We start from the raw sequence: 16862 nt of genomic DNA on the forward strand, positions 1-16862 counted from the left end.
TAAAACCAATGCAGTGTCAAAGTACATGTGAAAACAAAATCTTTATAAATTTTCTTAACATTTCTACATGCACTTTTCACTCTATATTTTTAAAATTATTCACCTTAATGTCTTTAAATTCAAACAAAACAATGATAGAAAACAATAATGCAGTTAAGAGGCACTGTCTGTTTCCTAAGACAGCAGAAACATTGCTAACAGACTGATTATATGAGATGGATGAGATGTTTCTAAAGAACAGTGTTTGTGTGCTTCAAAAGACTAGTTAACAAAAATAAATTTTCCCAGTTGACATTAATTCTTTGGGTACTGTTCAACAACCTGAATCAATGATGCAATTAAATGAATGTTCTTGATTTTATAAGATTTTGAAATGCAATTAGGAAGAAGTTTGAAAAATGGTGCAATAACGTGAAAAGATGTAATCCACATAAAAACATACCTTCTTTAATGAGCCTCCAGGGACTAAAAAAAACTTCATGCATATGAAGATTTGGGAGGTCTGGGTCATCTTGATACTGAGCATTAAGTCTCTTTATTATTGGGTGTATTGTTGCATGACCAAATCGAAAAGCAGCTGTACAAAAAACATTTGAAGCCGTGGGATTTATTTTGTGATCATAGCCTTTATACAGACCAAGATACTGATTAAAAGCCTCTGGGCCAATGATTTTTGGAATATAGTCTCTTAGAGTAATAATCTAAAAGAAAGAAAAAAAAATCGCAGTTAATATTTACATAATATAATAATGCTTCCCACTAGTATAGTGCCTTTTCATCCAGTGATCTCTAAGCACTTTACAAGCATTAATTAATTAACACTTTCAACAACCTTGTGAGGTAGGTAAGTAGCATTGTCTTCATTTTGCAGATGAGGACAAAGAACTTAAATCACTTGCCCAAGATCATACAGAGAGTCAGTGGCAGGGATAGGAATAGGACCCAGCAATCCAGGCTCCCAAATCCCTTGGTACAAACATGAGACCAAAGCCTGGCATGGACAGATTACTGATGTGGTCTATAATAGCTCCCTTTGACGTCAATGAGCTTGAGAACTCCCTGATACCCAGCATTGATTTAAATCCTAAAAACTGTATTGGGACAGCATAAACTACTGAGCCTTTAAACTAAACCAGCATAAACCATGAACAGATTTTGTTTTCAGTCACATGTTTAAATGTTTACTCCCAGAATCCTTTGATAGACATTTGATACAAAACTGCAGGCAATTTAAAGATCACCACAAATCAGACTGTATAACGGAAATACATAAACATCTCCTATCAATTGCTTTTATAATGTAATAGAATTACTGAAGCATATAAAAAAGCTTATTAGTAATACTGACCAATTTCCTCCCCCCCTCCCCCCCCGAAGAAATGATATATTGCACTGAATAAAATGAAACTGCATTACAGATTAAAGATTACATTTGAATTTATTAAAGCTTAATGGGAGGAATATGAAGTATAGTGAACTCAAAATATATTTTAATTTGATAGAATATGCAGTAAACCAATCAGACAAATACATTAGAAGCTTGATATAATGCATATTGAAAATCAAGCAGGAATAACATAGTCTCATCAGATCCTGGATTTCGTTGTCTTTGTATGTCACACAGAAAAGCAAGCTTCAACGAAGTCTATAAGATATGACACTGCACATTTGCCAACATTCACGCTACACAGAGCTGTATGGGCAGCTGTTGCTCAGTCTTTTTCAGCTTCCACTCTTCACTTTTCTAAATTAGTTATATTCACATAAGAAAGAAGCTAGCTCAAGACTTTGCACAGCTGCTTCATTAGATTAGATTTTTCTTGCATGCTGTCTGTCAAATAGTTTTTTTTTTAATTGCTGGAAATTAGTAGTGTGGTTGTCATTTAAAAATTTAATATTTGCCAACACTTATCACACACACAGGTATTGTTAGCTCCAGTTGTAACTTTAGGTTTCAAGTCAGCTTTGTGGCCTAGTAGTAGCATATTTTGCTATCATATAGAGGGCTGGAGTATGGACTTGTCAAGTTTGGACCCTCCCTTCTGAGGCAAGCAGAGGTTGGAGTTACTGAGGAGGTAATACTCACATCTCCAGGACCAGAGTGAAGCCGGGAGAAAGGAAAGTGAGTACTTTGTTTCATTATCAAGCAACCCAAACTGGCCAAAGTAGAACAGAACAATGATGTAAATGTGACAAAGTCAACTGCAGGCACAAGCACATTGGGAATCTCTGCCATATAGACATAACAATTCATGGACTGCCTTTGCTCTCCCATTCCAATGGTAGGTCCAACCAGGAGGCAACTAAAGGCCAGATCTCAACCTCCACCCATGGGACTGAAGGAGGAGGACAGTTCACATTCAAGTTCTCCATGCACTGCTGAAGACAGGGGCTCCAATTTTGCCTAAGGTCATTACAGTTATAAGGCGAACAATGTAAATGAGCCTTGTGTATGTGTTGTCCTGTGCTAGAAGATTCAGGAGTTTGGTAGGGTTTGGGTTTGAGGGGTGGTGGTGCTGTGCTAGGCAGAAGTGTTTTACAGAAAATCAAAGGGGAAACTGAGGAGGATACTGGAGAAAAAAATCTGGAAGCTGACATAAAACTACAAGAACTGCATATTAGAACCTCTGACACATAACCCTCGGAGCAGGCTCACAACCTAATTAACTTGGGCTTATGTCAAGAGGTGGGGAGAAACAATACAATTCATTTAAAGACTTACACTCCTGCTGAAATTTAAAAAAGAAGTCTAAGCACTCTGCAGAGGTTCAAAATGATTTTTCAGTGCATTTGATATGCAAAGCAGTATATGTGACACAGAAGAAAAGTGTGCCACCTAATCAGAGTGAGTGATTTTAAAGACGTGTTTCTTTTCATATTTGCCATGCAATAATCATCATAGTTTGTTTTAATACAGAATTCTTTATATATTCAGCCTCTTCTACGTAAGTGACAGAACATCCTTGCCTAAAAACACTTCAACCCAATCAGCACCAAAGAGCTGTAGCTTTACAGGGAAAAAGAAATCCGGAGTTATTGTACTATACTGCACTAGAACGTATCATTTACTTTGAGACTATTTATGAGTGTGTGTGTTTGTGTGTTTGCAATTAAATGGATAGTTTCTGGAATGTAGGGCACAAAGGGTCCGATCATGCTGAGTGCACTCTAATCCCCGAGACATTAGCGGGATTGGAGGCCAACTCAGCTCCTCTCAGGAGGCACTCAGCACCTCAGAGCATGAACTCCAACCTCCATAAAGAACCTCCTAAAGAAGTAGATTATAATCAGTGATATCAATACCTACTTCTTCTAAAGAGTGACATTGCTGCAACAGTGTACAACTTCCTAAAATATGGGCATTAGTGTCATGGCAGGTGCCATAAATTTAGTAGCTGAATTACTTCTTAATAGTATAAGTAGACATTAGAATAATTAATGTTATTTAAAACATACTCATTAACCTGATTTAATGGGACAAAATAGAGTCCTGATTTGCTGACAATTGACTCAATCCTCAGTTCTTCCCAAGGTCAAACTCCAAGCCGTGGTACGTTGCCAGAATTTTCACAAAGGCCTCCCTACATAACTGTGTAACACATCTGGTGAGAAGGTGCAGGTGCTTGCAGAGTAGCCTCAATCGTATCTGCTACTCTCCTTCCTTGGAAGTTTTTAAGGTCAGGCTTGACAAAGCCCTGGCTGGGATGATTTGATTGGGGATTGGTCCTGCTTTGAGCAGGGGGTTGGACTAGATGACCTCCTGAGGTCCCTTCCAACCCTGATATTCTATGATTCTATGATACTGGTCCCATCAGAAACAAAATACTGGATTAAAGGGACCATTGATGTGATCCAGCATGGCAATTCACAAGCTAATTTAATTCAGGGGACAGATTTCTAACAAGTGGCTTCCAAGAGTTGCTAGGGGCTTTCCAATACATGACTGCTCAGAGCATAGGTGCTGACTCTGTAGGTGCTCCGGGGCTGGAGCACCCGTGGAAAAAAATAGTGGGTGCTCAGCACCCAGCAGCCACCTGGTGATCAGCTGTTCAGTGGGCTGATCAGCTGTTCGGCGGTGGGCAGAAGGCACTGGGGGGAGGGGACGGAGCAGGGGCGGGAAGAGGTGGAGAGAGGGCAGGGCACTGGGGAGGGGGGCAAAGTGGGGCCGGGGCCTGGGAGTGGAGTAGGGGTGGAGCACCCACCCAGAAAAATGGCGACTGTGGCTCAGAGGATTTAATTCATGGTTTTGTCTGAATACAGAGTGAGTATTAACATTAACATACTACATGTTCCATTACTATTCAGGAGCCGGTTAATATTCAGAAAACCTAGCTAAAGATGCTGGCCTCCACCTTGGAGTGTGCTAAAAAGTGCTTCCTTTGTGTACATACTTGGTGTGAGCGGTTTTCCATTGCAAGGATAGTCTATATTTTACTGTGTCACAATTCCCCAGGAGAATTTTCCCAAGAATGTGCAATACAAAGTCTTGCTGTTAACATTAAAAAATAAAATAATCTGTCATTCTGTTTAAAATGTAGATCCTTTCCTGAAGCTTTAAGTTGATGTCTACATGGGAAATGGGATATACACCTTCAATTTGTGTAACTCATAAAGAATTTTATATAAATTTCTGTTTAAGCAGCATATTTTTAGCTGCAGGTGCACTTTCATATTTCTTGCTCCTCAGATTCAGGACATTGCCCTTAGAGTCTGGCTTGCAACAAGGCTTTAGGCAGTATCCTGAGTGCAAACACAAAAAGAGCACTCCCATTCTGATTGCCATTGCAGGAAGAAATGGACTATTATTGCACCTTACAGACATTCAGTCCAGCTAGGGAAGAACAAACAACCATCACCTTACAAAGCAGACGTGAACTGAATTGGACTATCCAAAAGAAGGACAAAAATAAGGCTGAAACAGAAATTACTTGCCTACGAAGAATAATGCCTATTATTGTCACAGAACGAGATAACGCTCACAATAGATTCAGATCCAGGTGACAGCATCAAGCTTTAGTCTGAGAACACAATGCAGCCCCTAGTGGGTAAGGAAACAGACAGCCATTGCGCTGAGCAAAGACTGGTACTCACTAACTTCTTATATACTATATTTGGCATGGGTGGCCTCTGGTGGGCAAAGACCAATAGGGAGTAAGGTATATTAATTTAATTGCAAGCCCTGCATAGGTTGCATGAGTTCCTTACAAACAGGATAAATTATAAGCACTGCTCAGGCTGCATGAATTCCTTACAATTATAGAAATGGCTGTGAGGCAAGTAGGTAGAATCTGCTGACTTTGTGAAAGATCTCTTTAGGAAGTAATAGAAAATAACCAATCATAGTAACAACAGCTATAATGTATAATACTCAAGTTCTACAGCACGTCTATTACATACTTATAACATCTACTAAATATTTGCTAACCCTTTACAAACAATTTGTAAATGGAACCTTATTGTAAAGGGTGACCCATTAATGAATATATCCTCTGAACATATCTGTGAGATAGGGAAGTATTATCATTCCCATTTTAAAATGGCAAAAATTGATGCACAGATTAAATGATTTGCCCAAAATCACACACAGTGTGTCTCCAGAAGAACCTACAATAAATAAATTCTAGATCTCTAGACATTCAGTCCTGTATCAAAATCAGCATGCTTTCTGGACATGAATGTAAAGGCACAGAGCTCAAGATATTTAGAAGGAATTGCCTTACATTTTTCACACATACTCTTATCACTTGTCATCAGATCTTGCCAGTTCTTTCTCCAACCATTTTAACAAACTCAACCCTTCCTTTCTGTCCAAGTGCTAAAATGTGAGTTCATGGCTTGGTGAGAACCTGCTGATTACTATAACCCCCTCCTCTTTGGCCTCCTTGAGACCCATTCTGGTACTCTCCAGGACAAGCATTAAGAGAGTATTAAGGTTGCGAAATGAAGGGCTCACAATTAAGGAAAAGACAAATTTAAGGCTGCCTGTGAAACCTTAATTCAGCCCTTGCTGTGAATGTGTTAGGGTATAGTCTTCAGTACAAGTGGGTTGTTGTTGGCTGGTATAGGAGGAACGGACCTATGCTGTTTGAGAAGCCTTCAAGAAATTGCATGATCTTTTCAGCAAAATAGGAAGATAGTTATTTGCCAAGCTTAGTGCTGGGTTCTGCTGTCGGCATTCAGGACTGATGAAGGAGTTTACAACCCCACACAGCAATTTAGGGCAGGCTTTGTGAGGTTGAGGGGAAGGGTCTGTTGGCCTGTAGTACAGCCTCAGCACTGGCTTCAAGAAATGCTTTACATCTATATGAATGAAGAAGGGAGTTATTTATTTTTAAACTGCAGAGAAAGCTGGAATCACATGTTAGAGTTACTATCTAGTAACCCAAATGTAAAATACATTTTTATTTCTGTGTGTGACCTAAATTCATTAAATTAAATCCTTAGTTTTAAAAAAAATATTAATATATCAGAGCAGAGTTAAGGTTGCTAGTAGCATTTACTGGCATTTGAGTGCTTATCTTTGCAACCTTAACAGTCTCTTCATTTTTTTTTTTTACTATATGAAATTTCCTAGAATTTTAATGATGTTAAAGGAACAAAAAATTGTACTTTCACTGTTTCCCTCGATAGTAGTCCTGATTCTCTTCTCATTTTTGCACCAGGACAAATGAGAAGTAACCCCACTCAAATCAGGAGAGTTACACTGATGTTTGTGAGCAAGTGGCAGGAAAAAAAAAGAAAGGTTGTCTAAACACCCCCAAAATAAATCTTGGCGCATGTGTCACAACATTGAAATCATTCGTTCTTGCCTCCATCATTGAGCATGAGCTTGGCTGCACTCTGAATGATCCAGGGCCCAATACATTTTACTACAACATGGAATTAACTGTGCATGTTTGCACAGCACAGTCCTCATCATTTAGAATATTGCGAAAGAATTAAAGTGTTGCCATGGTTTAAACAAACTACTGCACTTGTGTGAAACATGCTTTCCAAATCTCCATAACTAAACCAAATCAAACCCCCAGAACCCCGAAAGGCACTTCTCCCTTCCAAGGGCTGTATTAATGTCAAGTTTCTACTTCTATTTGCTTGTCAGTAGAGCGGTTTAAAAAGCAACACTGGAAAAAAAATCCAATGGAAATAGTGCTTTTAAAAAAATCTTATTCTTAATTTTTTTTAAAAAGGATGAACTGGTTTTGTTCAAGCTCTCCATAAATATGCACTCCCAGGGAGAGACTAGATCTGGACATATTCAGCCCAAAAGATGAAAATCTTAGAAAGTTATAGCAACTGAATATAGAATCTTGGAATGGAAGTTTTAGACAACTCCAACCATAGCTTTTGCCTGTGCTCTGGTTATTATAACACTCTAATAAAGATATTACAATTACATCCACTGAATGAGTGTCCCTAAACGGGCTAGATCAGCTGAAATATATGCCACAGGCTGATCTCATTAGTCTGTGATACTGGTAGAGATAATAAGTAGTCCAGAGTCATACAGAATAATACCTTGTGAAAACTATTTTGTTTAAGGGCATGATGTTTCATATTCCTACCCACTAACATAAGAGTACAGAAAAGCCTAGTTTTGGGGTTTCTGATTTGCTCTTTTCTTCTAACTAGTACCAAGAACCATTCTGAGTTTGTTAATACAACGATTTTAAAACAAAACAAAACAAAAAAACACTTATGAGAGAGGAATTGACTTTGGAAAGCTGGAAGAGAAGCTAATGGCCTGACTATCTAAAACAAACTGATTATGTACTGATTCCAAATAAAAGGAGTTATTTTTCTATGTGTATTCTTTCTTCGTGCAACCAGTAGTCTCACATCAACTGCACATGGTTTCCTGAAGGAATCATTCTATGTTTACTGCAAACAGCGAGTTCAGGTGGAAGGAGAGCAATATTTTTTCATGATCATTAAAGTCTGTTTTTCTCCCTATTACTCTTCAGAAAAATCCACAATCTGGTGTCACAAATATTTCAGCTGCTAGCAATTAGAGACTGTGTGAAAGGCCTGTTGTTTCCAAAGTGTTCCAAATCTGATATTTCAGATCCAGGGCTATGGATTATAACAGAGACCGGATCAGTGTGTACAAGCAAAAATAACCATTTTCCCCACTGAAAACTGCTAAAGAAAAGTTAGTTTTGTGACCTAAATAGAATGTTGATGTCCAAATTCATAGTTCAGAGTGAATTGGTAATGTAAAGAGTTTTTACTTGATTTGGATACCTGGATGCAATATTTACTCTACTTGTCTGTGAATCAATAAATACACTCTGTAATCTAAGGGTAGATTTTTCAAACCACAATGGAATGGTTGGGAGAGACATATTTTAAAGTAAAATGAAAACAAAATATCTCGTAAGAGTATCTTAATGTTGAAGATTATAATTCTTGAAAGTGAAATCCTGGTGGATGTTAGAATTTCAGTTTAATTATGAAGATTTCTACTCATTGATTTAATATTAAACTCTGTATGTCTACTTTCCTGTCTGCTTTGTTATTTTCCATATTGATTTCTCCTTCCCAAGTTTTAGAGCCCAAAGTCTATGCCCTAGGGGTTTATGCATTAGTTTGGTAGTGTGAAGCTTATGGTCTTTTTATGGAAGGAGAATATTTATTTATAGATTTTGCATTAGAAAGACAAACTTTTGTGCACTGTGGGAGATTTACCTACTTTTTACTTGTTTCCTTTTCCAAAATTGCTATAAAGAAGAGAGCCAGAAAGAGTGAAGAGACTTCAGTAGAATAAACAGATAGAAGGAAAAGTCTGAGGAAAGAGGAAATGCAGCTAGAAAGTCCAGTAAAAGAAGCCAGAAAAAATGACAGCAGAGAGGGGTGGGATCTGAACAAGTGAAAGAATCTAAATATCAAGGTGTTTGAGAAAAGAATGAAAATCTGACACCAAAAATCTGAAGTACAAAATAGAGACAGCAAGGAAAGGAACATGGCCCTCAAAAAGCCATTCAGCTCATGAAAACACATTTTCAGTTTGTGCTTAATTAAATTGTAGCCGAGTCAAAGGAATAAATTGGCAATTAAGTAGTCAGCCAACCTGATGTAGAGCACCAACAATTTTGCGAGCTTCTTGGTAAACCGTTTCCGAGCTCCAGTGCCGGTTCAGTTTTCTCAGTGCTTTAGCCAGGCGGTTGTGTTCTCGCAGCCACAAGGTGTGCACAGCTGTCAATGAGATTACTTCACTAGACCTGCTGTCCCCAGCCATAAAGCATTCGATCCTTTCAGCTTCATCTGAGTTGGGGTCTTGTTTACAGGGAGATGGGACCTGGTCTACAAAAGGCAGATATTCCCGATCATTGTCATAATATTGCACATTTACTCTAAGGAGGCCTTCTTTGCTTGTAAAATTCCTCAGTTTGTTTTCCATAGCAGGCGTGCTGCCATAGACAGTGGAAGCATCAAGGAAAGAGGTTAAACCATTGATCTGTTCTCTTGGTTTCAATGTTGATAGATTTCCAAAGAGAATGCTATGATCACCAGTGCCACATGCAGGAGATGAACGGTAAAAAGGCATGCACTCTCTTCCTGTGGATAGTGTATCATTGGCAAATACCTGTGTAATAAAATAGACATTTTCTGCAGTGAAAATAACATAGCTGGACTGGAAGTGACTACTGCACTAAAGGTTCCATAAAGGTTTCCATTCTAAGCCCTACTTTTCAGTTGCTCAAATCTTTTTGAAACACCTATTTTCTGGACTGAAATTTTCTAGGCTTGTCGCTGTGTTCTTTATTTATGTTTTTGAAGTTTGAGCAAAAATGGTCTAGCCATTTTTGAGAACAGGCAGAGTGAAAAAAATATACTTTCTCCATTAAAAAAAATTTACTGCTATGTTTTCTGAACAGTTCTATTGAATTGAACTCATGAAATTCATCATGAATTCATCTCTTCAGGTTTCACTAAATAGAATTGCTTGTGAGTTCTGGTGAAACTGTTCTGGTAAAAATTGTTTTTGACATGATCAAGTTATGAATCATTGACCATTGTGTGCTATAATAGATTTTGCATGAGTTTTCTCATTTCAGAAAGCCATGCTTCTTGCGCACGTGCAGTTAATCTCGCTGCCTACACGCATATATAGTGAAGTGGCCATAGTCCAGATCAGGACTGTGCAAAAGCTTTTGCTTCAGAGCGCTCGTCTTTGTACAGTGTACATGGATCAGGGAGACTTTGCCTCAGTTAGGGCCTGATCCAAAGCCCATTGAAATCAATGAGATGTATAGAGAAGCTGTGATGTCAAATGACATCAACATCGCTTTTACTTCAATGAGTTTGGGATTATGCCCTAAATGGACATTTTGTGGGTTAATTAGGAGGTGTGCACCATGGAGGCCTCTCCCCTGAACCTCTTAAGGTGAGTAGTTACAGAGCTTCTCTCCTGTAAGCCTTCTTAAATAAGCAGGCAGAGGAGGACAGGATCTCTTTACATTTTAGGAGACCCAAGAGAGAAAATCTGAGTCAGCTATCCTGTTCAAGAAAATAAAATTAATCACTAAAATAAAAACAACCATGTTTCAGAATGTCTGAAGTCTATCTGCCCTGTTTAATACAGAGCTGCTTTTATGAACTGCAGTTTTCTGAAAATCCCATCATTTCCAGATTCTAACCGATCACCATGCACAGTGTAATGAGACATGGTGAGCCATAACTAGTATGTGTCAAGCCCAGGAGATTAAAGATACACACCTCCAATGAAAACTGCTGTTAAAAACATGATTTTGAGTTTCAAAGAATATGCAATTATGAACTTTTGGGAAAATCTATACTTTCTTACCCATTGATCTTTTACCACTGGTAAGCAAGTACAGGTACCACTTACTGAAGTTGCTGAAATATCCCCCAGAGGGGAACCATCTGCAGACATTTGATAAAGTCAAACACATCTGCTTTGAAGAGACACCTGACCTAATCCGCTTTTTCTTTTCATCCTATTTCTTTGCTGTTCAATTTTCAAACAAATACTACAGCAGCAAAGAAGCATGGACAGACATATTAATGTTGCAGACATCCTACAAGGTCATATAATTATCTTTCACATTTCTACATTGTTTTGCTTAGATTTTTGTTATTTAAACAAGTTAGTTCAGCAGGCTCCAAAACCAGTGTTGACATGGGCACAAATTTGAGACAGCTGGAATATCCTGTGAAAAGATCAAAGGGGTGTGGAGGGGCTGAAGGGAGATCATAGAAGCAAGAAATCTCTTTGGGGGTTATGGAAATAAAATCTGATTTAAAAGGGGTGAAAAAAGGCCAAAGGGAACTGTGGAATGGAGCTTAATAACTTTACATGGTGCTGGTATTTTTATCTCGTTTGTTAAATAGATTTTTCTAACTACTGAAAGCTCATCACTGTAGGAAGTGCTATTATCATGTTAAAGCAATACTTGTTTATTTTCTAAGCTTATTAAAACCTGTCTGCTTAAGAAATCCTCTCACTTCTTTCCCCATTAGCTAAGTAGGATAGTTTCAATGGTAGGTTATTATATTTTGTGAGTAAACATATATTTTGTTTATTTTGCTGTTTCTTCCTTCAGTTGTTGAAATCAATTATTTATTTTCCCTTGGGTTTCCTGTCTAGAGTTTGTCCCCATTATTAAGACTCTTGCTGCTACGATGGTCTCTGCTTCCCTTCAGCGGGTAGGGTGAGCAAAAGGCTAGGTTTCTATTCCAAGTACAGTGTCTTCTGAGACTGACAGCTACAGAGTGCTGTGTGCATTTGACTACCTCTTGCTTCTAATTATCAGGAAACGGTTGGAAGAGTTTGGATATAATTGAAAAATGTATGTTTGGTCTTTAACTTAGTAAACAGAGAGGACCACAACAAAACAGACCAAGAGTCCGTGGAGTTCACAGTAAATATTCTTTCGTTAACTGCCTCTGCAATTTTAATTCAGATTATTCTGTGCCCCAATGGAGGAAAGCAACAGTAATGAACATTAAGGGACTGGCAGAACTGTATAATGAAGTCCTTTTCTTTTTCATGGGCTAAGTAGTGTGCAGCCAGCAGTTCAATGTGCAAATGAAATTTTTCTATGTTATTTTTTCAAATGACATCAAACGTGACCTGGAAAAAAGTCCTTTTTTATTAAAATGAATATAAAATGGCATTTCTCTCTAAAAATCAATGAAGAATATTCCTATCAATCCATTTCTTTGCAAAGAATAATTAAGGAGGTAAACAAAACAAAGCAACCCCCCCCCCCCCAAAAAAAAAACCCAAAAAAACAAACCACCCAGCCTGGCTATGGTAGCTTTCCTGGGTTAGCTGCATATAAACTTAAAATTATATTATAAATTCACAAAGGAACTTGCTGGTGGTGAAGTGTAGCAGAATGAAAGTCACACACTGTTTCAACGCACTGCATTGTCTTCTAAGTCCTATAGTGAGCTGGTTCTGTGGAAAGTGACAACACGATCAGAGGTGTTGCAGTTTTTTTAAAGGGAATTCAGGGCTTGTGGAAGTTTTCTTTATTCATAGCAAGGAAAACTCAAATCCTCTGTTTCTGTACAGGAGATTCTGAGAGGCAGGGTAGTCCATGGCTCAGAAGACAGACCTAAATTCTATTTCCGGCTCTGACACTAGCTTGCTGGATAACCTTGGGTAAGTTATCTCACCTCTCTGTGCCTCAGTTTCCTTTCTCACCTTTTGTGCCTTGTCTATTTAGATTGTAAGTTTTTCAGAACTATCTCTTATTATGGCTCTGTACAGAGTCTAGCACAATGAGACTTTGGGGATATCAGTTGGGGTCTCTATAAACTACTGTAATACAATAAATAATAAACCAGGACAGAACAGTAAACTATGGAAGCCCTAATAATGCTCTACTGTGCCTTGACTCTGACCTGAAGTGACCACTGCAGGGTGAAAAAGCATCTCAGTCTCCCCATCCATTTAATTATGGGTCTATTTTACAGCTGATGCTGTTTTAAAGATATACATTATGCTGGTGATTTTTGCCATTTATTGTTGAAAGGGCCCCATACAGGAATCAGTCAGGGCTTGCAGTGGTCATATTGAAAAGGTTTCTTCTGTTTTGAACATTCAAGTGGTTTGAAAGAGATTCCCTATACCTAACCCTCAAATCAGGAGAGATTAATTTTAAAAAAATTAGAGACAAAGCCCAGGTAGGATTGAGAAGGGCTAGGATCACTATGACAAAGAGACAGAGACCATTTTAGAAGATTAAGGCTGAAACCTCTTTAAATATGTACCTCTCTAAAACAAAAGGCTGAATATATTTTAATTAGATTGGGATTAGGATAAATAGTTCTGACTACTGCAGTTCATTTAGTGGATACCAAGGGCACAGATAGCAACTGTAGATGAGGCTGCTGGGCTCAGAAAAAAATCTAAACAACTCTGGCACATCTCTACTGTGAAAGATATAAAGGAGAACTCCTGTTTTTTATAGACAGGTTTCTCCATTTCATTAAGTCTCGGAGAGATTACTGTGCATAGCCTGTCTTTCTGGATACAATATTTCCCACCTCTTCCTGTCCCAAAGAGTTATAATGCTCTGTTAAAACAGCTGTGGTATCACATCCCAGTATTGGATGAAGTGATCCCTTTATATCTTTCTGAAAGATGTGAACTAGCTCAACCAGAAGTTATGGGCTTGATGCAGGAATCAAATGAAATTCTGTGGCCTGAGTTATGCAAGAGGTCATACTAGATGACCGTAATGGTTCTTTTTGGCCTTAACATTTACGAATTCTTTACTTACATTACAAAATATGCTTTTTGAGGTATCACTTGAAAACTAATGTACACAATAAGTTATGAGTTATGAATATATTCTGGAATTAAAACTAACTAAAATGTGTTTGAACCGGGTATATAAGGAAGAGTTATTTAACAGGTCTATCTTGAACATAAGAATGTGTATTTACTTCAGTTTATGTATAGGCAGTAAACAGATTCATCGGGCTGATGGGGGACAGAAGCAAACCTCATGCTAGCGAGGGAGAGAGTACAGCATGACATTTGCACCCAGCAGGAGAGAAACGTTTGGTCTGGGTTTTACTTTTCAGAAGAATTAATTGCAAAGGTTTACTGGTTTATAAAGACGGGGGGTTGAACATCAAGTGATATGAATTGAATCAACTGATTGTATACAATATTACTGTAGTATAAAAGCATATCGAGTGAGGTCTTTAATGAAAGTTAAAGAAACACTGGTGATAAATATCATTGTGAACGGTATGTATTAGCATTATGTAAGGAATTACAGATACTCATTGATATTAGGTTGTACAGGCTGCTCAGACAGGAGCAAATGTCATAGCTACTTACCTGTCTCTAATTAAGTATTATGGAATCGAAACAATGGAAGCCCCATTTACATAAAAAACAAACCGGGGGTGGGGGGTCAGCCCACAAGAAGAGAGGAACAGCATGAGGTCATCCTGCCTCCTGAGACAAGTTAATTGAACTATGGAAGATAGAAGTGAGGACAAAGCCCATCTTTGGCATCCATCACTAGGGAACAGAGCCCTTGCAAGCTGAGAAAGATGGTCCTTCAATCAAGAGGGTGAAAACCTTGCTTAGGCAAAGATATGTCACTTAGGAAGACAAGGGAAGCGAGAACCTTGTACTTTTGTGGGAAATCCTGACTGAGGGGAAGTCAGCCAAGACTGGGAAGAAGAATGACTGTAAGGAAAACATCAGAAAAACATCTTGAACAAAGCCTGTATCTTGCTAGATTAACTTTTAGAACTGTATTTTGTTTTGTTTTACTTGTAACCTTTACTTAAGCTTGAACTCACTTAATCCTATTTATATTTTGTTAATAAATGTGTTCAATTTTACCATAAACAAGCTCAGTGCTATAATTTAATGGGAAGGTTAAATTTACCCCTCGTTAAGTTAATAAGCTGTGATGTGCTTTTGTGTCTTTAAAGGAACAAAAAAAAACCAACCCATATTATTTCTCTGTACTGTCCAGGTGAGGGCTGGACATTGCATAGCACATAGTTTTGGGAAAATTTGAAATTGGGAGTGTGTTGGGCTCACCCTGCCCATAGAAACAAAGGCTGTTTGGGTCAGGCTGGAGACAGGCTGCTGGGGTCAGAGCTGCTGAACCAGGGATTTCTAATACACAGACACTGAGGGCATGCTGGTAGGCTGGTTGTGAGCAGCTCAGGTTGGGAGTTACAAAGGCAAAGCATTGTGAGGCTCCCAAGGTTATGCACAAACAGTGACACAACCCATCACTGATCTGGACTGTTCCTCAGAATGTGACAATTTGTTACCTGCTTTTTTGTTTGTTTGTTTCTTTTTATTTTGCTTTTCAAAATGGAAAAAAAAAAACAACCTACTTTAGCTTTCAGGAGAAAGCTCATCCTTGAGGGAAATTTTATTAGCTCCTTTTTCAAAGTTAGAAAAATGCTTCATCTGGTCACAGTAAAGAACTGCTTTGTGTAATATTTCCTATCGCCTTGGCAAAAGTGCATGTGAAGTACTTGGCATATAACTCAGAAGTAGAAGTACATCCATCTTCATCTGCCCTGGTATTAGATCTGAGAAATCTAATGGATATGGATGTACTTACACGCTGAAGAGGGTGGATATTTTTCACAATTTAACAAATATTTGATGCAATACCATTTGTTATAAAAGGAGAGCTTCAAAATTGCTTAATTCAATCACCTTTTTGTTCTAAGGAAATGTCAGCTACTGCCCTCAAAGTCTCTAAAACTTTGTAAGAAAGTAAAACTCAGGTTATAAACACTCTGCACATAACAGGGTCCATTAGAAAAATGAACCATCTTCATTTGATACTCTCAAAACGCACAGTTTGAGACGTGTCATGGCATGTTTGATATGTCTTGGCAGGTAAAAATGTCAAGTAAAGCTGAGGAGTATGATTGACAAGAAGAAACAGATTCAAGATGATAAGGACACATCTCTTAGGAGCTTCTTACCTGAAAAAATAAAAAAAGAAAATCGGGGGTGGATGGAAGACTCTGCTCAAGATGATTGCTGTTCTACTGTATCTACCTCGTGCTAATGGAAAGGAACCGCCAGATAAGAAGCACATCATAATTGAGTGGTCTAACTAGTCAACAGAATGAGTAAAATATTCAAATGATGTCACTGTCATTTGTTTGGAATCATCAAAGAAACAATGAAGAATAGAGATGGGCAAACCTCAACAGATTTAAAGGTTCAGATGACATTAGCTTAGTCAAGAAAATAATCCAAAAGTTAGGATATTAATCTAAAATTTATTTTCAACATCTAAACAGTCTGAAACTCCCTCCATGATTTCCACAACAGCCTCACCTGCTACTCAGAAGGCTATAGATCTGATCATCCATTGCCCTGCATTGTGTGCAGTCATTTATTCAAATGGAAGATGAATGCAAAGTGGGCTACTTTGAAATAGCATAAAAAACTGCACAAGGTGCAGGGCAATAGATAACCAAGTCTTATGTCTTGGGGGAATCCATAGTTTATCACTAGGAAGCTCTGTACAAGAATGGAAGCAGTGCTTTCAGAGTAGAAGCAGTCACAGGATTGAAGTCAGGTTTTAGGGTTTGAACATGAAATTCTTTATTGAAGCTCTGGTGTGTGTGGGGGGGACAACTCAGTGTTATTCATAATGTAGGATGGGTGGGAGTGGGAACATCCTTGCGGGACAGTATGTGGAATTGTAAGGGTCCATGACAGTACATTTGTGAGTTTCAAGCTGTATTTCAAGTTTGCCACCTATCATCTGCGTGAAACAATGATCTTACTTATAAATTCATCAGGCATGGTATAGAATCGTGTATCTATGCCAGCTCATTTCTTTTCCTACTAGGAAATCACTAGCTCCTGAAGTCCGACT

General features: G+C 38.3%; 1 protein-coding gene across 1 annotated transcript in view; it reads right to left on the bottom strand.

Moving 5' to 3' along the window:
- The window catches only part of TPO (thyroid peroxidase), a 78856-nt gene that overhangs the window by 34401 nt on the left and 27593 nt on the right, over window positions 1–16862 (bottom strand). Inside the window, exons 7-8 of the mRNA XM_074947228.1 lie at window positions 9068–9583; window positions 443–701 (exon numbers count right to left, since the gene is read on the bottom strand). Of these exons, the coding sequence (XP_074803329.1) occupies window positions 443–701; window positions 9068–9583 (775 nt within the window). The remainder of the gene's footprint in view (window positions 1–442; window positions 702–9067; window positions 9584–16862) is intronic.

The sequence above is a fragment of the Natator depressus genome, chromosome 3, assembly GCF_965152275.1.
Source record: "Natator depressus isolate rNatDep1 chromosome 3, rNatDep2.hap1, whole genome shotgun sequence".
Lineage (NCBI taxonomy): Eukaryota > Metazoa > Chordata > Testudines > Cheloniidae > Natator > Natator depressus.